Source organism: Vanessa tameamea, chromosome 20, assembly GCF_037043105.1.
Source record: "Vanessa tameamea isolate UH-Manoa-2023 chromosome 20, ilVanTame1 primary haplotype, whole genome shotgun sequence".
NCBI lineage: Eukaryota > Metazoa > Arthropoda > Insecta > Lepidoptera > Nymphalidae > Vanessa > Vanessa tameamea.
The window spans coordinates 10,294,289-10,318,808 of NC_087328.1; the positions used below are offsets into that span (position 1 = coordinate 10,294,289).

General features: G+C 32.5%; 1 protein-coding gene across 1 annotated transcript in view; it reads left to right on the forward strand.

Annotated features, from left to right (window-relative positions):
• Positions 1-22,805, forward strand: part of LOC113391448 (homeobox protein mls-2) — an 83,348-nt gene extending 60,543 nt beyond the window's left edge. Inside the window, exon 4 of the mRNA XM_026627411.2 lies at positions 20,566-22,805. Coding sequence (XP_026483196.2) covers positions 20,566-20,982 — 417 coding nt within the window. The 3' untranslated portion in view covers positions 20,983-22,805. The remainder of the gene's footprint in view (positions 1-20,565) is intronic.
• Positions 22,806-24,520: the final 1,715 nt, after the last annotated feature.

The following is a 24,520-nucleotide window of genomic DNA, read 5'->3' on the forward strand; positions in this document are numbered from 1 at the left end:
GATACTTCTTTAATTTTTAATGACGTCTTTCAATACATGTGACCAATGCTCTCTCTGAAATAGTACATTGGTTTAGTGTTAATACTATTAAATAGTAAGAAGAAAAATAATATTAAATTCACTATTCCTAATGTAACGTGTATTAAAGCGAATTTACTTTTAAATGGAGAATTTCAGGAATTTCGACTTGAAACAAATTACTATTAAAATATCATATTATTGATTTAAATATTAATAATAGAATTAAACAAATGATTTAATTTAAATAAATTCCCAATTAATGACCGAAACGTGTCGCGCAGACTTCAAACACTAGAATAAATATAAGTTGTTCTGAACAAATAAATAAGGCCTGTTGTTTCGTACGCAGTACGTATACTCAATTAAGGCGCGTGTCGTCGCATTTTTATGCTAATGTGCACTCCGGTGGTCCGGCGGCAACACCCGCGAGTTGGACCGCGCCCGACAGTTAAGCTTATCTAGTAAGGGGTTAGAAATATCGATTTTTAATTATAATCGAATCGCTATCGATAAAATTTTACTATGAGATATAAATTTAACAAGATTTATTAATTGGAAACACAATTTTACACTTTAAACTTCTCTATTTATTTTATGTATTGTACATTGTTTTTTTACGATTTAGTAATGAGATGAGATTCGAAATGTAAGACAATCATCAGACCGATTGCGTGTAAGCGACAGTTCCGTTCGTGCTTTCAGTCGAGCCACGTATTTTTTCACGTGCGTTCATTTAAATATCTTGTCATATCTCTAACAAAACTGTTCCAAATTGAAAAATGTACTACAATTATGATTATTAAATAATAATAACACTGTATTATTGTATATTTGTATAAGGAATTATAGTGTGAGAAATAAATTGAACTAAGGTGAAAACATATAAAATCTAGCGTAACTGAGCTATGATGAAAAAGGGCGAACGGAAAGACGGAAGCAACTTTGATTATTTGAAATATTAAACGCGATCTGAGTTTTAGCCGTGACCTCATTTTTTTTCAAAATTAATCACCTCGTGACCACGACTAACGACATTTTACCGAAATGTCGGGCAGAAAGGCAAGGTCTGATCATTTTGGGGTTCCTAAATAAATGTTATCAAATATACATATGTCAAAATCTTTATACAACATTTGCATGGAAATAAATATCTCAGACCTGAGAACAATCAGTCAAATAAACTCAGTAAGATATTAATTGTTTTCATTGATAAATGTGGTAAAATAATAACATTATACTTTTTACCAATAATAGGCCAAGGTGGTCGAATCATTGCCAAAGAGTCATCCAAGAAGTGCCTAGTTTTGTATTATAAGTATGAGTAGGGCGAAGGCATCCACATATTTACATATACATTAATATTTAGAGTTTACTCTTTGTATTTTAGGTATATATTATGTGTAATATATTTTTACATCATTTTAAAAAGGTTCTCTTACGTCAACTAGAAACCAATTAAGTATTAAAGTTACTGTTCTTAATAATAAAAATTACTTATTTTTAAATGTTTTCATTTCACTGTAAAAATTAAATTAAATAGTTGTAACGAAACCGCACGCACCCACGACAATATAAACTACCTTTCTCTTAATTTATTGTTTAGACAAATGAATCATGAACACAACATTTTATTTACATAAACATGCTAAAATTATAACTAGTTAAGTGTTGTTTGTTCTCGACTCACAGAAAATTCTTTTGTCCATAAATTTTCGAGTTGTAGTTGAAACTATTTAAACGAACGCTGTCCGAACATCAACAAATACAATATATGAAAATTTGTCGACATCTGAACTGTCTACATAAAGGTCATTGACGTAATATATTATACCAATTTTTTTTCCAATATAAACTTCTCTGGTTAGGTATCACCAGAATCATCATATATACTACCGCCAATCAGATATAATTAATATTGTTGTATTCCAATTTTAAAAGTGAGTTCGCCATTGTAACTACAGGCACAAGGAACATAGCATGTCTATAGGCGGTGTTGACTTATCATCAGGTGGCTTATTTGCCAGCCTACGTAATTTCAATAATATAAGTCCATAAGTAAAGAGTTCATTTAGAAAGGGTTAGTCGATACTTCGACCAGCTTAATAAACAAAGGATATAAAATGTTTTACTAAGTATTAATTAGATGGACACTTTTATAATCTGTGCACGGACATAGTTTATTAATTAAAATAAGTATGATTAGTCAAAGGTTTTAACCTATAGTAAATAATTAGCCTTTGTAAAACATTTAATTGTCTATTTAAAATAGCTTTAAACGTTCCCAAAGCGAAGCCATTCATCCGATTAGGCTTAATTAGCACCTCGTATTATCTCCAAACTATTTTAAATCGATTAAACGACCGCTCCATACGTTTTTGTTCAATATTCCATTCAAAAATAGCTCTAATCGTGTTGATATAAAGTTCATTATAATTAACAATTAATTAAATTTGTTATACGATTCTTATAGTAGGACTTAAAGTCATTTTCACTATCAATTCGTAACTTTGTCGTTCTTAAAATGTATAATTTATATGTGCAATTAAAATTGAATCTTATTGTTAAGGTATAGAGGTGGTAATTGATTGTGAACATTTGAATGTTTGTCCTTGTTGCGGTCTAGTCTGTTAGTGTAAGTTAAAAGGGATAATGCGTGCGGCATTTCTGTATTGCTAAGTTAACAAGGTCATTTGTTTTTTTTTTAATCCGACGGCAAAGACAAGAAGGTTAATGCCCAACTTGTTTATATCTAATTAGGAGTTGTAGAATGTGGACGAATTACGACGAATTTATTACTGTTTTTAAATCTTAGTTGTTTTGTTTAACATTCATTAAAATTTCCCACTACTGGGCAATTGTCTTATATGTTTGTTTCACCACATTGGTCCGACGCGTATTGGCGAGTTTCTTTATTTTGACATATATATCTCTGTAGATAATTATTATTTTTATCGAAGTCATTATAAAAATCAAGAGATTATCATAATGTCATTAATCTCGTTATCTGTCAACGTTACGACGATAATAACAATAAAAATGTCATTTATCACTCAAATACCTCAAAGCAAGTGATGCGTAAAAATATAAGTAATGCTAGTCATTAGCGATTAGTGACCCCGATAGTATAATCTCTGGTGACACATTTACAACGTATGATCGAACATTAACACGAACGTCGCAAAGTGCATTTTTGGCTAACAAGCACCGCCCACTTGATATGTTGCCAAATAATTGTTGTGAAATCTTCAGCCAATAGGCGTCGAGCATCCGCCGGCCTAGATACGCTCGGCCAATGGGACGCAAGCGTGTTGCCCACGCGCATGTTTTCGTTTGCAATTCAATGAGCCAGCTAATTGTCGTTTTTGTGTATCTATTATTTCATTCATGGCTGTTTTATTTGATATCTTTACTTTATTGATTATTTTATATGTAAGTAGGTTAAATTCATTAGATATTGCAGTTTTTAAACAAAACGTAGGTACTTATATGCATTACTTACTATGAAATAAATTTTGTAACATAATGCAAGATGGTCACTAGTTCCAATTTAGTAGGTACTTTTTTTAATTTTTTTTGAATGTTGTTGATGATGTTAAATTAAATTGGAATTTATATTTTAATATCTGATTTTATACTTATTTAATAATGTTTCATGATGAAAGTAACTACTAAGTTTCTTATTGGTTCTTCCCGGAAGAATCTATATTTTTAACCGACGGTGTACCTATACTCGTATCGTCGTATCATAAAATCACAATTCAAAAGTGCTTGTAATAGCAGATTTTATACTTAGTATATTTTTAATATGATTGCAATTTATTCTCGTATGTTCTATGTAAGTAATAGGAATAAAAAAAATTATTTATTATTTTTTTTGTTTTCAATCAAACGTATAATTTCTTAACAAATGAAGTAGTAGAAATAGGTAAATGCTGTAATCTGAAAACAATTTTTTAAGCCAAACTAATGTTCGGATGTATCAGAGGTATGAATATTTTGAATACTGTTAAATTTTAAGATTGTGTAGTAGGCTTAGGGGCTAGCATTCTGCGCTACATATTGGATAAAATTCAGCCACCTGTGGATCGACCAACTTGCACTCGTCGTGACGACCGAAGACCAGAAGTAGGACATTAAGTAGCTCTAGAAGTATTATGTAAGAAAAAACTCAAAACTCACCGCAAAGCATGAGTTTTGAGTGTGCATGTGACATGCGACATTTCACGAATTGAATTCTCACAGAATCGCATTGCTGTTTCTATTTCTTTACAAGGATATAGAATTGAGCGGCGGCTTATAACGAAACGAAAGATTGTCATATTTTAATAAAAGGGCTTTTGTGTGTATTTGTGGGTGTTCGGTTTAATCATTAACGATTCATTAATGATCGACCAATCAAATCTCATTCCGATGTATTTACCTTACAGTGTTTTTATAATCGGCTTAGCGAATGAAATATGTAATTCGTATGTTGGATTTAAATAACGCGTACTTAAATAAGGCGTACGTTTTCCAATGGACGACCTGATGGTAAGTGGTTACCACCACGTAGCTCTGTACGAACTATTACCCACCGCTTACATCGCTAATGCGCCACCAACCTTAGATATATTTTAGGATTTTAATTGATAACGCTTACCTTAAAATCAACACGAGATGAATTATTATTTGTAAAATCAATTTGACTTATTGCGAATTAGACCCCACGAACTTTTGGTTAAGATCCACTTCTTCAATTAATTGTTCCGTGTCGGATCAAAATCATAAACCAAACACGTTTAATACAAGAAGCATTAATAAAATGTTTCGATTTTTCAAGGTAAAATTTTAAAATTGTTCAAAACTCATCATGATTCTACAAATAAATTGAACATCGTCGACAGTCTAGTAAAGTGGCATTTCATTAAACGTAGTATATTATTATATATGTATAATTTGGTTTAGTGCCAACTAGCGAGTTCGTCCGCAGTGCCAGAACGCCGCATACACTTGCAGATATTGCGATAGACTACAACAGAGCGATGTAGAGAGACTGGATACCGTGAGCGCACTCGGTTCGATTGGTTGAGTGTAGTTTAAATCATATGTTGATAATTAAAAAAGTCGCAGCGTTAGTCTTTATGATGTTTGTGAACATAGTACTTTTGTTTAAGTTGAGCGTGTGGATTCTGACGGAAGAAATAAAGCTCAAGTCGTGATTGTCGTAATGAGCTACTGAAATAATTTTCGATGGGTAATCACAAACATCTTCAACCACAGTATGGTTAATTAAACAAGGCCAACGCTATCGGCATGCGGTCGGCTTTTAAGTTCTGTAAATCTTTTCCATGCAGCTTACTCAGTGAACCTGATTATCAGAATACCTACGCCTAAGCAGCTTCACTTCACCTAAACAAACAATTGAAATAGGAGCTAGCGAATTATTCTGACAACAGAACTTTGTAATTTAACTTTGCCAATGATTGCAATATTATAATTTAATTGTAGCCTCCAAAATAACAAATAAATATGTGTATTGATGATTTATATTAACAGTTACCTTTTTGGTAAATTTCAAATCATATTTAAGTTAACGTGACTACTTTGCTTACTAAATTAGTAGCTATATAAAATTTCACACGTATCGTAGTTAGAAGCCTGAAATTTATAAAAAAAAAAAATACAATGTGCTTTTTAATTCTTAATGTCAAGACCAAAACAAACACCTTGATATGGTATGTAGTTATTTCTGCCATATGTTGATATTTTAGGACATTTTGCCTCACAGTAATACAACACTAAGTACAAAGTAAATAGTGTAGAATAGGGGGTAGTACCTTCACGTACAATCTAATATTGATAACTACTACTCGAATCACTTTAGTTGTATTACACAGGCCTTAGTAACTGTTGCCAGCTAATAAAGTGACGGCCGCGCTTCCATTCTCTCTGCATCTACGCCCACGTAGCCAGAGCACTGAGAGCAGCATCCGGCGCTCATATCACGGGGCCTTCGAGATTTACTTTGATGTTATCTCACCGATATAACATATTTATTTCTTCCTATATATTAATGCCTTTCAACTTGAATCACTTCGAGCCAATTTCATTGTCTTGTATTAAGGTTATTTAATTCTTGTCTAAATTTTAATAAATATGAGTCATATGTTTGTAATAGATTTGCTACAATTAGTAAATTCATAATTCAATAATCTTGTCTTTCCCTAGTCCATTGCTGGGGGAAGGAAGGAAGTAGAAGAATGTATTAGGAGCAGCCCTGTCAGACCCGACTTTTTTTTCTTCCAAAAAATATTTTTAAGACATTTTCTGGCGCACCTCGTCGATAATGATCAAGTCTCAGACCATCGGTGAATAAAGAAAAGTAACACAATCATATAATAAAGACTAGGGACATGAAATGTGATTGTCAAAATAATTCTATTGACTTCCAAACTAGGATATCGTGCATCTTGTAACAATACTAATACAGTAACATTAGTTAGAAACTGCAAGTGTTAGCTATTAACAAATCGGCATTTTTTTATTTCAGTCAGTCAGTCAGTCAGTGGCAGACAAGCAATCACAATTTGATATATTCATTGTACTCTAAGCATATTACATATTTCTTCTGATGTTGTTCTAAAAACATTTCTGAACATTTAATTCTACACCGTAACATGAATCAAAAATTTATAAGTCTACTTGAATAAAGAATATTTTGATGTTGATTTTGATTACTAATCAGTATAAAGTGTACCGAAGGTACGTTCCGAGCGTCAAATCTAGTTAGCAAATAATATCGAGTCTACCCAAATATGCGGTTTTTATAGTCAATACTAGACCATGAACGTGGATATCGGAACTATTGATTTCATCGCTATACCGACGTGTTTAACTACTAATGACACGTACGTAATTGATTTTGCAATAAACTAGATAATAGCACGTTTAATTCTAAGAACGCTTATTTATTTATGGCAGGTTTTATTTTTTATAATAGTTTCTTTCAGCTTAGTTTCTAAAATCAAATGTGTAAAGCGATTATTTTATGGCGATGTTAGAGTATATTTAACTTAACATTTTAGGTACGAAAAGTGTTAAGTTATGTTAATATTATATGAATACGTTTATTTATTTACAAAGAAAAATATCTTTTTTTAACTCAAGTGTTATCTAGAAGTCAATATGACGTGGAACAGAGTAAACATTTTCAAATTTTATTAACGGCCAGCGAAGCGAGCTTGTAATTATGGGTGCGTGTCTAACGTACCAATAATTAATTGTTTTAAAGATTTGAGCCAATATTTCAACCAATATTTTACATCTAACGTTTTGTTATTTGGTTTAAAATGTTGTCAGCGCTGTCAAGCGTTTAGTTGGTGATACGGCTTTGTGCAAGTCTGTCGAAATAGGTACCATCCACTCAGCGCCAAACAGCTCTACTTAGTACCGTAGCACAAGGGTCATAACATCTTAGCTCCCAAGGTGTCGCTTCTGTAATGTAAAGTACGGTTAATATTTCTTACAGCGCCAATGTATACGCTTGCTATCAGGTGTACCATTTAAAGGTCCTCCGACCGATGTCTTAATTAAAAAAAAACATATCTTGATAAGAACATATTTAATTTAATATATATTTGGGCAATGTCATCCCATCTGTCGTGGGTGTCATCAGATTAAGGGAATGGTTTAAAGTATCTGTCAAGTCAGCAAATATTGATGGTATTGACAGACGCGTTTTCGCTATGGTGACTGGAAGTCAGGCCTTCTTATACAGTGTAATCTAAATTAAATCAAATGTACTGGCTACTGATCAATAGGCTCCATTGAAAGAATGAAATGAAAGAATGTCATACTGACATATTTCCTTCGTGTTATATATTCTGAGCGCTTTCATATTATATAATATATATATATATATATATATATATATATATATATATATATATATATTTTTATTTTTTTTTTTAATTTATCGATCTCCATTTTTTTTAAACTTTTAAGTCTTGCGTTAGTTATTCTTATCAGAAATATTACTTTCTTCCAAGAATGTGTTTATAAGTTTATAAACACTCGCTTCACGTTTAAGCTGGTTATTTCGAATGTGTAATCTCATTTTACTCGTAATTATAGTAAGAACCATTTTTGAAGTGTTTAATTCTTGTTAACTTATAAAATAATCTAGAAATTCATTTAACTTTAATTTATTTAGTACAATTAGTTACCTACAGCTTAGTTTCATGACTTGGGTATACTTCGTGAATTTACATGTTTGTTTTTATTAATTGGATTGTTTTTTTTAATAATAATAATGATATGCAATAAAGCTTCCATTATTTTTATCAGTCATAAATATGTTTTAATTATAGTCCATTAAAATTAAACAAAATATGTATAGCGTTAGAATATATTATCTAATTACTCGAAATATTGCGGTCCTGGTGATTCGTACTCATTCGGAGAACTTCCAAGGATTCTGTCGGTTATCATCCTCGCCCACTTTTCAACTAAAATAAATACAAAGCATACTTAAAATGAAAGCTGGAAATATAATCTAAACGCCTAAATATTTCCTTCGTTTTAGCTCGGATTAAGGAGGATCTAACTATCCCTGAACCGTAGCGACAAATATCAAGTAAACCGTGAAACGTGACGCACACTGTATAAGTAATATAAGTCAAAATCGATGGAAATAAATAATTAGTAAAGGCGTCACGTTCAACGACCCCAGTGTATCCTGTGTCGGAGGTCCGGAAACAACGGGACACGGACAGATATTAGAGTTTACTACTAAACGAGCCGTAAGGGTTCATAATATTATCATTAAATGTTCCAGTGTCATTTCCGTTTATCGCGGGACATTCGAAATGTGCCTGGAAGACCACGGGTCATAGGGACGAAACACCATGACGTGTATCGACAGCTTTTCGGTTAGATAAGTTTTTGACGTCAAGCACATTGGACTAATATGTACTCTAAATACACTAGACATGCTAGATACGGTTCTGGATGGGAACTAGGTTATGTGATATTTTTTATGTTACTGTCTATTTAAAAAAAATGCCTATAACAATAAAAATGAGCTACAAATAAGAAGTTCATTCACCTCTCGGATTTGTTTTTTATCAGACTTGACTAAGACCCTACAATTAGTGTACCTAATAATATAATATCAAAAATATAATCTATCGATTTGCACTGAATTTATTATACAGGCTGTACCTGTATCGTGTAAAACATACACATTGGCGTATGTTCTAAATTCAACTTCGCGTTGTAATATAAAACTGACTATATTACAATATACAAAATCAAGTCGTAGTCTGTATTCTATTCCAAAGTATTTCACTGACTGGTCAGAGGCAATATATATTTCGATTCCGGTCATTGTGACATTCTCAAGGTAGACAAGCCATCGCTCTGTAATCCGTTACTCTCATAATTCAATGAGTATGGAAAGCCAACTTGGAAGAGTTCAGGCGCAGGACAGACGACTCAAAGCACGATTTAAAAAAGACAATTCATTACCCTGACTCGTGATTTGTACCCAGGACCTCGGGACCCACAGTGATATTAGTTAGCGACTAAGCCAACGAGGCAGTCATTATATAACTTACATAGTACGTACGTCGGTTACAGCACTCGTTTATATTCACTCGATCTTTGTTTGCTCAGTGTTAAATCATCGATAATTTAAATCCGCATGTATTGCCTATTAACCAGCCGCGCCTAATGAGCTGCAATAATACCCATGAAATATAATGCCCGAGTGCCACCTGACATTCTGACATATCGCCGCTAGATGCGACATGTGCCAGTTTGAGAAATTGTTTTAAACTTAATGCTTTATACAAACTAAAAATATTTCCATAAAGAAAAGAATAAAATAATAATACTAGTAATTACAGTGGTTATAGCTTGAGTTTGAACCCGCGATAACGCTCATGACAATATTGAGGTGATCTTTGTTTTAAATAATCTTTATTTTTTGTTCCAAGCACTCATTTTAAGAACATAAACAGAACCTTCTGTACTTATATCCGTGTCTATGACGATCACTTCCAACAGGTGGCATTGGTCCCTCTATTTACATACAACAAATTAAAAAAAAACAAAGTGTGTGAAACTCAACAGGTACAGAACACAGAAGTAAAACTCCACTATTACTACCATATATACATAGAAAGCGGAAGATTGCACTAGAAAACAAAATTAAATTAAAACAAAACAGCATTCTGCTGTACGGATTCATATCTCACTCGTGAAATTTCGACAACCGACTTAAAGTGATACGCCAATGTTATAACATGTTGTTTTTGTTTGCTATTTATCGACAAGCTTCAGTGTTATCAATAAAAAAAAAAATAAGATAAGAAAAAAAAATCATGACATGCATGTTTACCTCAATTTTTCAATAATATGTTCGAAGTTCGACAATTGAGCGAACACTAGTAAAAATCGAAGCCACATCTAGCTAGCTCTATATCGCGTATCGTTTGATCGTTGAAACGTTACGATCGCAGTTAAACAGACAGATTACTTCACAGTTATTCACGCTCCATTATTATTAATTTGGTTATCTCCGCTCTTACGTATTAAAATGTTAATGCCTCAATCAGGTCATGCTGTTATTATAAAGGGGAGTTGTTTGTTCAGTACGGATTCGCACTGAAACTTAAGCTATTAAACATTTAATTTCCACATATATTATTGCTTATACTTAAAACTTTATCTCATATAGTAGTTACTTGTAGAGTGCCTCGGTGGTCTAGTGGCCTTATGCAACACCAAACATCCAGAGTTACTGGGTTCATACCCCAAGTCGGGCTGATAAAAAGTTATCCGCGCGAAGACTCTCAGAGTACGAAAAGCCGTTGGTTCAGTGTATGAACTCTTCTAGTCGTGCCGGATGGGTCGTCCCATTAATTTGAGTGACGTAATAGAGAGTGCACCAGTGTTGTCGCCCATGATATTGGCCGTATGAGTGAAATCGGCCGGACGACATCATCACCATCATCATAGTTACATACGTTTTACACTCATCACAAATGTGATAGACAAATGTCTAAGTTGAAAACTATAATAATACTATACAATTAAAATAAATTGACGCTTGTTACGTCGTCTCACATATAATTATATTATATAAGAAAAACTTTTCCGAAACGCGTTGCGCCTTTTGATAAAAGTTTTACAAATATTGGTTTAGTTACTATTTAATAGTACAGATTGGTTTTCGTGCTATAAGCTAAAACTATTTCAATTAAGACGGAACGGGTGCAGGGAGCCCTTAAATAAATATTATGCAAAAATATTTTTAATACGATTCTTCAGTATAATTTAAAAGTCATTAATACGTAACGTAAATTACTTAATAGATAATAAAAAGTTATTTGATGTTTTCCAGACAGGATACCTAGCTATATAAATTTAGTTGTATTGTACACGGCAATTATTCGAGGGAAGAGTTATTACTGAGTTTATTGCCGGTAAGTGTACGTAGAACAGGTACCTTTACGATTAATATCGTCTCGTAAAAGATCTGCTTGAATCCTAACTAATATTAATTATGAGCTTTGTTTATTGTTTGTTACGCTTTCAAGCCTTAACTACTCTATTAATCATAAAGTTTGGGTCTATATCCGTATATATATCCGTCTGGGTATATACCAAACCACTCAACAGATATTCTACCGCCAAACAGTACTGTATTGTTGTGTTCCGGTTTAGCACAAGTTTAGTTTTAAGCACAAGGGACATAACATCTTAGTAAGGTTGGTGGCGCATTGGTGATGTAAGGAATGGTTAATATTTTTTACAGCGCCACTGTCTATGGGCGGTGTTGACCACTTACCATCAGGTGGCCCATTTGCTCGTCCGCCTACCGATATCATAAAAAAGGACTTAATTCCTACGCTCTCCCCCATGCGGGCAAAGAACCGCGGCACGATATTAGTATGATATATTTGGGTTTTTGATTTCATTAATCGGTTCTTTAAATTTTGCAAGAAATAAGGTTATTCTATTCTCAGTTAGAAATCACACGAGAATTAGCTGTGTTATGTTATTTTGACTTAATTCATTTGACTTTGTGTGTATGTATTTCGGTTTGGTTTCACAGCTATGTCTTCTACAAATTTAAAGTCGCTAGCTTTATTTGAATCAATCATTCAGGGCATATCTTTTAAGTATATATAAACAATAGACAAGGCCTCCTCTTCCTCTTCTCCTTGAAGAGATGCTGTGGATCAAATATGTACCACTACGCTACACTAACGCGGCATTACGCCGAAATTCAAAACGACATTTTTACACAGATTATACAAGTTCTCGACCAATTCGCTTTAATCAATGTTAAAGTTCTTCATTCGTAACTCATGTAATTGGATTAAAGAGTAACCACCATTGTGATAACAATTCGTCTAATAATAATCTCTATTAAACAAACATTCTTGCAATTCGCAAATTACTTTTATATGACAATTATATCCTGATTCACGATTAACACAGCATAGCTGTACAAGCATACAGTTCTAAATAATTACATCAGAGCATATAATTGTAATCATAATTAACTCCTATATATACTTAAGCCCTAATCCTAATGTACTTACGTCAAACGGTTTAGTGTAATCCTTTGATCGCGCCGTCACGCTAACACCTACGCGGTTAATCAACTAACTAAGCGAATTTAACTGATGTACATTACTGATGAAGCCTGTGATCAGATATTGAACTCAGGATTGATTAATATATTATATTAATTTGAAACTTAATTATGTTCTATTAACGTGATTTGTGTGTTTCAATAAACACTAGCTGCTTATATTTTTTTTTTTTGCGTATTAATGGTTTTCTTATTTGGATCTTTAAAAAAGCTGGGAGCTATACCAGGCCCGGATTCGTCACGGATAGTGTAAGGGTCTACTTCTAACGTTCATAATGCATACTCGTATAAGTATAATATTGGCATGTTGCGACATCTTCAACAATTATTATCATATTTCAGCCAATTTATCAAAAATCTTAATAAATTATACACCTCAAACGGTCTCATGAATCACTCCGTCCATTGGTAAATCCATTCGGTAGTTTTTTTTAATTTATCACGTATAGACAGACGCGTCGACTTTATTTTATAATATGAAATGTTGATTAAAGGTTTATACTTATTTAGCCAACACCAGCAGCTCGTCTTAGTTAAGTAAATTACTCGTCTATTTTGTTTTAAAGTTCAAGATCGGTTGGTGACAGTGCTTTCAATTACTCTATATACGGATTTGAAATAAATTAGAAGTGAAATTTTTAATCTTCTTTCAGACAGTTACGAGATACGTTCACGCTAAGAGCGATTCTGTAATAATTCAAATAACATTTCACACGTGAAATGTTGACAACCGATTTACGGTGATACGCCACTTTGATTCGGTTATGCCATTAATTTTAATAATTATATTAGTATATTAAATGTCAAATATCACATTTAATATTCCGCGCTCGAGATCTGCGGTGAGTATGGAATTTGTATATATTAAGAAATTAATTAATCATTTTTATAAAGTGATTATACACAGTATACCGTGTCCTTGCTGTGTTGAGCGTTATAGAGTTCCTTTGCCTGGAACCATTTCTGGTTGAATCAGGTTGCGCTCACCGATAAAATGCACTGTCATCATGCATGCCATGGTGACCACTTGCCATCAGGTGGCATATATGCTCGTCCGCCTGCCTATACCATAAAAATATATATTTATATATACCTTACACACATTTATACAATATTCCATTAGTAACATAATCCAAGCCGATTCAGTTGGACAAAAAGATGGCGCAAACAATGAGGATTTAAGAATCTTTAATAATACATCAGCTCCATCCATCTCTCTCTTTAGCCACCGATTAACGCTAGGGAGAAAGAGATGGATAGCATTGATTACGCCTTGATGGGGAAGTCCGCCAATCTTCAATGAATAATTGTTAGATTAACGAACCTTAGTCATCGGCTCCGATACAACTAAAATAATCTTAGTGACGGGACATTATGTTTCGGAAATTGAAATTTATATAGCATTTAGAACCGATATTGCCCAGTAGATAGAAAGCGGCACTTCGACCAAGATGGTGCGTAGTAAATACCACTTATTTGTATTTAAGTTTTTACTTATACGTGTTCGATGGTGGAAGGAAACAGCGCTAGAAAATCCATGTGTCGAAATTCTGCTGCATGTGTATTCATCGTCAATCAGAGAAGCAGCCTGGTGGAATATTAAAATAATTTAATATGAGCAAGGAAGGAAGGTTATTATAAAGAAATATGCCTCATTTTCGGATAACAAATTCCATTATAAAATTTATTTAATTATTAGTCGACTGACAAACAGTTTATAGCTGATAAACTGATACATCACAATGCTTTCATTTAAACTTAATGAAACTTATCTACACAGCTATTAAAATACTTTACAAGTTATCGATATCGATATAATTTTATCGATATCAAATTAGAACACCACTAGCACTTAACTGTTGATGCGGACACACGCTGACTTATGATTGCTCTTAAACATAACGTATTCCTTTCAATTATGTTTTCTATTTCATACGAGTAAAAAACTTCGCCTTTACAGCTCTGGCTGCTAGTCTCTGCTGCATTAGTTTCTAATACAATGAACCATATTTCAAACAGTGCAGTTTTAACCGCTTTGTGTATTGGTCGGAGCTCTCAACATTAATATGGAAAATACTTAAAAATATAGTATAAGTACTTTATTGACAATAATACAATGAGATGTATAATTGTATATACATATATAAATGAATTGATATATACTTATTTTAGTCGTACGTATAGATCTATTAACACAAGAAACGAAGGCGCGCCCTTCTACGTTTTTTTTAATTTATTAATATCGTTAACTTAAAAAATATAATCTAATTTTCTCATTTTGCTGACTTTACTTTTTATCGTCTCACGCACACTAAGATATTTATCTTGTAAGCACCAGCGTCACTCACACTAATGAACGCCGATGTTAATTAAACATGGAGGGGCGCGTCTTCGTAAGTGAAAGATGTATTGATGGAAATAGATTTAATAGCACACTAATGCTACGAGATGAAAGTTCTCATAAGGTTTTATTTGTGACGCTTTTTAATTTAAAATATTGTAAAATAAAAATATTAGTAAATTAAGCAATGTCACAGCGCTGGCGAATGGCTTTCTCTCTTCTTAAGGATAAGGTATCGCCAAGAGTGTCTTCAGTGTCAGTTGCTGTATATGTATGTGGCCACATTTCACTTAACACATGGTTCCTCGTGATGCTTTGCTTGGTTATATGGTTTTGTGCAAGGTTAGGCACCACACATACTACAGATATTCTACTGCCAAACAACAATACTTAGTATTATTGTGTTCTGGGTTAATGAGTGAGTGAGCCAATGTAACATCTTAGTTTCCAAGGTTGGTGGCGCATTGGCGATGTACAGAATGGTTCAAATTTCTCACAGCGCCAATGTACCTATATGGGTGGCTTGTACTTACCATCAGCTTTCTCATTTAGCCGTCAATCATATTTCTTTGGTTTTTAACGGCAATCATCAGTTAAGATTCACTAAGGTTTTTTAACGATCCATCTCAGCTCCAAGCGTGTGTAGTTACTATACATGGTGTTGTTTTAAAAATTAAGCAGGAGTGACTCTTTAAAAAAAGGTTAAGCGCCGTGTCCTAAAATCAGTTCAGGGAGCTTACAGGTTAATGAAACATAGAGTGGAGACATTGGGGCAGGTCGAGCGCCCTCGTCGCTGTACCTCGCGGAGCTTGTTTGACGGAGAGTTATGGAATCAAAATCAAATATATCCTTTATTGAAGTACACGCGCCCTTACGACCACTTTAATTAATAACATAATTGTATTTAACATCTCCCCAATACATATTATCTTAGTAATAAAAACATTTTTTTTTTTTAATTTAATTTAGCTTAATACGAGATATGTGTATAGTAAATTTAAGAGCACTTTGTGTTCATTCGCTTGGTGTAATAATGGATTTTTCAGTTTCTTCATCTTTTCTCATTTTTACTGAAACTTTTATCCCAGATACTTTTAAATGTTCAGGTATTACTTACGATAGGAAATATCCTGAGTAATAATCAATGACGTTACAACTTGTTTTGTGTAAACAGATACCCGCTAGCAAGGCACCCTAGCATTGTATATAAGCAATTGTATATACGATAGCCCAATGTATATGTAATATTTCGAATATAGGTATTAAACTCATCGACCATATATAAAATATTAAATGTTTTTATGAAATCGAAACCCAGATCCAGGCAGGATATTTTTTTGTTTATAATATAACCACGAACAAACATACAAATTAACAAATAATTAACAGCTGTATATAACGGGGCTGCTAATTAAACATAACATTCATTTTGATTTATCAAAGGTTATGTAGAGACGATTTATAACTGGGTGGTAAACATAATAAATTATCTTAATATATTTAGGTGAAGTAGCACGACTGCAGTAAGGTTTATTACAATCTTGACAAGAAAATTGAGAAAGAATAAAAGATACATTTAGTTTAATTTAATTAAAAGACAATATCAAAACTTATTGTTGAAATCCTTAGTTTTATAAATAACTAACAACCCGCCCCGACTTCGCACGGGTGCAACGCTGTTAAATATACTACAGAATGTCTTACAACGGCCACGGCTTTTTTGTCATTAGACAATACAAACTGCTATGTCCCAGCATTTTAAATCTGTATATTCTTCGAAAATATTTATTTATGTTCCATGCTGTAAAGAGCTATATTGATTTATATTAAATGCACAATGTATTTAAGGTACTTTTTTGGATAAGGATTAATGCTGTATTGCTTAAAATCGCTTCGAAAATAAGCCATTATTTCTCGTAAAAAGTATAGGATAAAAAATGGTTATTGTGAGTTATCCATAACGGATAGACATATTATACCATCGCGGACTTATTTGAAGACCTTTATAAGGTGTATAGCATTGTAGTACATTATTTTGATCTATCTCGTAGGGCAGCCAGCGTTTGCAATGTAAGCAAAAAAAAATGTGTTAATTTACGACATCACTTTGGAAACATCTAAAATTATCAGTGTTTCTCTACTATATTGTGCATCTATTATACATATAAATTTTCCTCTTGAATCAATCTATCTATTAAAAAAAACACTCCAAATTTCGTTGTGTAATTTAAAAGAAAAAAGCATACGCAGGGACAGACAGCGGCAAGCGATTTTTTTATACTATATAATGATGATAAACCCAGTTATCTCTCTATGATATAAAAATACATGTTGACACATTGCAAGTTTAATCAGTACAGCTATGTAAACTCGAATGTCACCGCAGAACACGATGAAATGTCAGAAAGAGATGTGGAACATTAACTGTAATGATTATAACATTTAAAGGATCGCGTCAAACTTATATATAACTAGTGGTAGGGCTTTGCCCTTCTTGGTAGGTACCGTACACTCATCACCTATTTTCTGTCTATCTGTGTTCCGGTTTGAAGAGTGAGTGAGCCAGTGTAATAAATACAAGGACAAAACATCGTAGTTTCCAGGGTTGATAGCCGATGGATGAGTGTTTCTTACAGTGGCGACCACTTACCATTGAACAGACCATTTCACAATGACAAATGCTGTCGTTTGACAATTTAAAATAAAGATAAAAAATAGTGTATCATTGTTAATTTGTTTTCAACACACGAGTGAGATACGAAGTGAGTTCTTACAGAATAAAAGTGCAACTAGTTGTCATAAATATAAAAGAGAATAAAAATGTTTACGTAAATTTACACGAAATATTTGTAAACAACACACAAACATGTTTACCGTATGACCGCGTGTCACCGCAGTAAGTTCTTGATTTGTATCCGCAGTTCGGTCGTCGGGCTCCGAATATCCAAGAAGTTCAAAGAGGGTTGCGAGCTGATAAGTAAATAATTAGACCAGATTCCAACTTACCAAGTTAACTTTACTCCCGAGTGCTCGTAACTCATTCTAAGTAAAGTTTTTTTTTGTAAACAGCTTAGAACGCATACAAATTTAATTTTAAATGACGTCACACGTCCCGTCTTAAGTAATAATAATAATAATAACGTCCCGTAATAAGTAACGGGGTGCAAGTATTGTGTTGGAGAAAAAAAAAGGATTTTTAAGAGACCTTCTGGGGCGCTTCACTATAGGTCCAAGACGTAATCGTAAGGCGTTTTGCTGCGTGTTTTGCTCACTCTGCTTCCTGGGTTAAGATGGCCACTAACTAACTCGGACACACTTTATTTCGACTTCGATTATATCGTCGTTTTCAATAACTTTTGGACTTTTTTCGCGTAAATGTATAAATGCTACTACGATTAGTCATAGAGTTCAACAAACATTTCTGTTTACATTTTAAGTATAATTTGTATACTAAGTCTGCAGTTTGATTTTTTCTTTATCATTAAGTAGTATATACTTATAAGTACTAAATCAGTCCCGTCGAATTAGCAAAACCGATTATATTACTACTAATTTTACTATTTAATACCTGAATTTTAGTCGATTAAAATATACCGTTTCAATTAATTTATTAGTCAAGTACAATTTATATCGACATCATCGTATCGATTATGCACATCACTAGCGATTCGACACCGGCGCAATTAGCGCGGCTTTGACATGTCACACAGGCATTGTATCAATTGTCCTCTCTCTCCCACCCTTTACAAACATTCGCGCTATCTCACTTCACCTAGTACTAATGTGCAATCAATAATAATTATCTTTGTGTTTGCAACCAAGTGGATTGCATTGTGTCGTAATGTAAAGGTGTGTTGAGGGTGACCAAGCTTTTGAAATATGCGGGACTATTCATTGCTTTTAATTTTAATTGCTAAAGTATCGTTTAGTCATTGAATAAATTTATTATTTATGCTAGAAATAGAGATGTATGTATGTAACTATGGTATAATTTATCTTTGAACAATATTAACCCGTACGACATAAATGACGTGTTTATTTTTTAAAGTCATTGTTATTGTATTGCGTCTGAAGGTTGCGGGCGCATTGGCGATTTAGGGAATATTTAATATTTCTAACACCGTCAATGTCTTTGGACAGCGGGGACCACTCACCATCAGGAGGAATTTAACCGTCCCGCTTATTACATAAAAAAATTAGTCATAATGCTTGCTTATTGTAATACTTTAAATATTTACATATGTCTCTCCTTAATACGTGGTCATAGTAACCAGCTCACCGCAGCGGGTCAAATGTCACGTGTTACGGGATTAATTTGAAAGGCAATTACATGCGAGTACGTCACGCGTGACGTATGACCAGAGCTGACGTGACTGACCTGGGCCCGTAAACACAGGCATTACTGTAATTATATCTAGTCGCATTGTAAGGAACGACGAACTTTAAAATAATAATATAACGCTTGATCTCTGTTGCAATGTAGCGATCTGACACTAATACTGACAATAATATTATCTTGTGAGCAAAACAACCTATAATTATAAAATCGTTTGTCCCGACTGACTATCGAAATCACAACCAAAACTACTGAACCCAGTAAAGTAAAATTCATACAGCTTATAGGAATTTTGGCAATTTTAACTTGAAACAAGGGAAATGGGTTTGTGTTACATGGACCGTTTAACCGTTAGAAGTCACGACGGACGGCCAGTATGATATATATGAGATGATAGCTGATTGAATTTAAAAGTTCAGCCGATCTTGAAAAGAGAGCTTATTCCAAGACGCTGCTCTAGTAAGAATTTGTAACCAGCATACTTTGAAACAGCTTTGTAGGAGCTTTCTTTTGCAGAAGAAAATTGACAGGCTGTTATTTTTATTGTTTCAGATTTTAATGCTTTTAAGTTTCCATGCTTATTGAAAAAACTATAGGACTCTTCTACACAAATTATATTATAATTAATAAATTAATTACCAATGATATTAGATTGTCGTATTTCACGAAAGTAATTGATTTGTAACTCATTATGATAATAATTTTAATAAAAACGTTTCTTAAAATAAACTTCAACACATATTAGTGCTTTAAAATTTCAAATATCCCGAAAGCTAATCGTAATCCTAGTGAATTTCCACGGTCGCAACACAATTTCAGTAAAACAAACATTTAATTAGTTCCATTTCAAATATTAGATTCGGAATATTTACCGACTAAGTTCGCAATGGACATTTTATCGATAAATGTAAACTGTGATAATGTAACGTCCCTAGCTAGTGGGATCGATCATTTTGTAATTAACTGTTTGTTAACCGATACTGTACTTTGACACACGTCCGCACTCCCAGGATGCGTATTATTACAACGTTATATTTGACAAATAACTTTGTTACAAATTATTTTTTAACTAAGGTTAATAATATTAATATAATATTTGAGCGGAGATTACAATATTTTATACAGTAACTGTTGATGATAGTAATAAAGATTGTTATGCAGTAAAAACAACACATATTATAATTTTACATAGCATTAACATTGTATTTGTCTTAATTGCAGGTGAAAATCTGGTTCCAGAATCGAAGAACGAAATGGAAGAAGAAGGACAATGTGTCGAACGCAGAAGTTGCCGAGATCAAGCAACAGAACAAACCTAGCGGAGAAGAGAAACCAGACGAACCGAAAGACCCTCTAGCGCTGGACATGTCGAAGAAAACTTGCAACAAAATCCTCAGCGAAAAATTAAGAAGTACAAAAGTAGTAACCCAAAACTTACCAAAACCGAGAAGAGTCGAGAAGGGGGTTGTCCTAGAATCGATATGCGATGCGAACGATATAGAAAGTAGAATATCTATAACTAAAATAACGAATAAGCTGTCTAGTACAGATATATCTGAAACAGTGTCCGTGAAAAGTTTTAATCCTGAAGACGTTAAAGACACATACGATTCGTTGAGCAGAGACGTTGAAATGTGAATAAGATACTATAGACGGCTGTGGTCTGGAACGATCTCTGATAGGTTATTTTTATAAAATAGTATGAGTGTTTGAATGAATTCTTGCTAGCAACGCGATCTATTTGTACAATGATTGTTTTAAAAAAAACAAAAACAAAAAGTCCAAAATTGAATGGAAAAGTTTCGACGTATTTCCGCGTAAGTTTGGCGTCTGAGGATAGAACTCTTATAGTTTTGTTATGTATCTGTCTCCTCGCGTTATTTGTAAAACAAATTGTATACGAGTAGTTAGGAAATTGAATACCCAAATATACTTAATTATAATATTAATTAAATCGTATTGAAGTATACAAATTGTTATATAAAAGTACATATGTTTTCTTTAATTTATATATTTTTCTCATTCTAGCACAGATTAATTATTTTGTTTTATCTCTATAATTATATAATAGTATACAATTTTTTCATTTTGCAACTTGAAACGATTAAAATAACCAAAAGTCACAAATAATCAAAGGTCGAATCAGACCACAAGTACACACTAAGAGAACCTTTCTTCCTTGTGATAATACTCTCCAAACTTGTTATCTTTCACGCTATTGTCGCCTTTATATCATTGCAATGATGTACATATTGGTATTACATAAGTGATTTGTTTTCGTACTAGTTTTTATATCTATTTAGGAGTTTTTATTTGATGTTGACTAACAAACCGATATTCTCTTCATAACTATATAGACTTACAACGCAACTGCTACAAAGACAATTTATATATTCAACACTTGAAACACACTAAAACGAACAATTACAATTCAAACATTAATCTTTATTTAACAAGTAATTTTTTTAAAAGACAATTATGAACTACATAGAATAATACGAAAAATCAACCAATTCCTCCCATTCAGACAGTCTAAAAGTTTGATTTTGTTTATATATTTATGTTTTTTAAATAGACTTGTAATTATTCATAAAAAAAAATAAGTTATGTTAAATGTGCATACAGGTAAGGCCACAAGTCATTAATGTATAATAAAAACAAAAATAAGCCTAAATTTGATCCGTGTAAGACACCTTTTTGATTGTTAATGCGAATTAATAAAGTACATCCACAAGAAAGAACACCATAAAAAAATTCAAACAAATTCTTGAATCTCAATTGAATTATATTCAATCTTTCATCATCTCATCAATAGATTTCTGTTTGTTATCATAGAAATTTATTATATTTAATTGTTAATATTATTTATAATGTGTACAAAAGTTTGCCGAGTCAATCTTTTGTGTTAGTGCAATATGTGCTACGTGTATCATGTTTGTGTTTAGCAATGTGAACAATCTTAATTTGAAGATATATCTTTTTACCTTTATCTGTATCCAATTTAACATGTTTATCTAAGCTCTCTGCTTCAATCTGCTGTGCAGAATATTTCTCTTAAGTTTTTATATGGATTTGTTCTTTGAAATAAAACGAACGCAATTTATTACTTTATTCTTACATTTGTTTATAATTTGTTAAATAAATTTCATAACGCATATTTGCTCGTGACAACATATCATTTTGTTTAGAGAAGAACATACTGGGATGTCATGTAATTTGAACTCAATAACGAAAATGAAAGTCAAATTCGCTTAATTATTCAACAAAGCTTTTTTAAATACTAACTTCTTAGTTAAGGCTATATATCATATACAAATAGACAGACAAACGTATGATTTGCTTCCTATAGATATAAGAGGAAATTGTAAATTATTTATTGAGAACAGTTCTGGCGTTTTCGGAGAGCAAGTAGCTTAGTTTTAGAGAGAGTTCGGAATGAGAAATACAAATAGTTTTTCATATTTGGTTGTTTTATTTAATTAACATTATTTACATAAGTCGAATTGACAAGAAGACCCCATGGTTACTATTTGTAAATCTTAACCAAAGATTCTGGGTTGGAATATATGTTACCACGTTTGAATTAGCTCCGTTACACTCCTCAAAAAGAGTTTTACGTTTACGGGCTACTGTTTACTTTAATGACATAAGATTTTGCGTTCCAACAATACTTTCACGTGACATTGTGTTGATGCATTTGTGTTTGCAAACCAAATCAAATCAAAATATACTTTATTCAAGTAGGCTTTTACAAGCACTTTTGAATCGTCAATTAACAAACTATTTAAAGTAAAACTACCACCGCTTCGGAATGTAGAATCTACTGAGAAGAACCGGTAAGAAACTCAGAAGTTACTCTTTTTCAACATCTAAAAATACAGTCATGGTAGTTAAATACAATTATATATGTATGTTATGTCTCCTGCCTGGAAGTCAACAAGATAATCATCAATATAATCTTGTATCGAATAATATGCCTTCTTTATCAATGTATTTTTTACAAATGACTTGAATCTATAAAACGGCAAAGTTAAAAATGTCTGCACAATAATATAATTGCGTGATGATATATATATTTATACTATAGTCTTAAACACGCAAATAGGCTTTTTTAACATAACGCATTTGCATAATCATTTATAATCGTAACACAGACCCGAATGGATCAAAACTTTTTTATACTGTCTGCTCATCAATCTACTGTCAAATATAGAGAGATACATTATATAATAAGCTCGTCCTCTTTCACTTTCGATTCATATGTATGTTCGTATTATTCTAATTCTAATGTATGAAAGGTATTTTGTGAAAGAAAAGTAGCTAAACCTCATCTAGAAGACAAGACATTATAATTTATATATTAAAAGACTTGCGTGACGTAGGTCGGAAATAATATGATTCTTTCAATTTTCATACTATTTAAGGAGCGTGCTTTATATAGTTTTGAGACTCAAGACCAACAGCGCTAACAGCATTAACACAATCAGTACAAAAGATAATAACCAGCTACACTTGGTTGGTTTTAACTTGGTGGACTTTTGGTGATTCATCAAATACATTACCGTTAGAAGTCCCATTACCCAGTTTGCTTTCCTACTTCAAATGTATATCAACCGTAAGTAATTGGTTTGATTTTAATTTTTAATGAACTTTGGTAAGATATAGCTGGAGGAAAATTGTAGAGTAGTCAAGCCTACGCTTCGTCATTGAGTGTGTAACATTCATCACCAATTCGGAAAGAAGTACTAAATATAATTAGAAGAATTGGCGAAGGACGAAGTACTAGATAGAGCATTTAAATAGAATTTAGTTTCCATTATAAACAAAATCGTCAAAATATATAGGAATATAATTTTTTAGTAAATTTTCGCAATCTAAACTTGAACTAATGCTCAACAAACTTCAATTTGTTATTAAAAATAATTTACATAATATTAAAGTGTTTTAACCTGAATATACTACATTAAATATATTATATATGATTGCTGAATCTCGTGTATAAATTTAGTGTATACACCAAATTTAATTAAAAAGTACTAACTTATTCGTATAAAATATTTTATTTCGAATAAATAATTATAACAAGCGATTCCATATTTTTAGGATAAAATGGTATATAATAGTTTAAATATTTTTTCAGTAAGCACGCCATCTATTGATCTTGACTAATAATTTT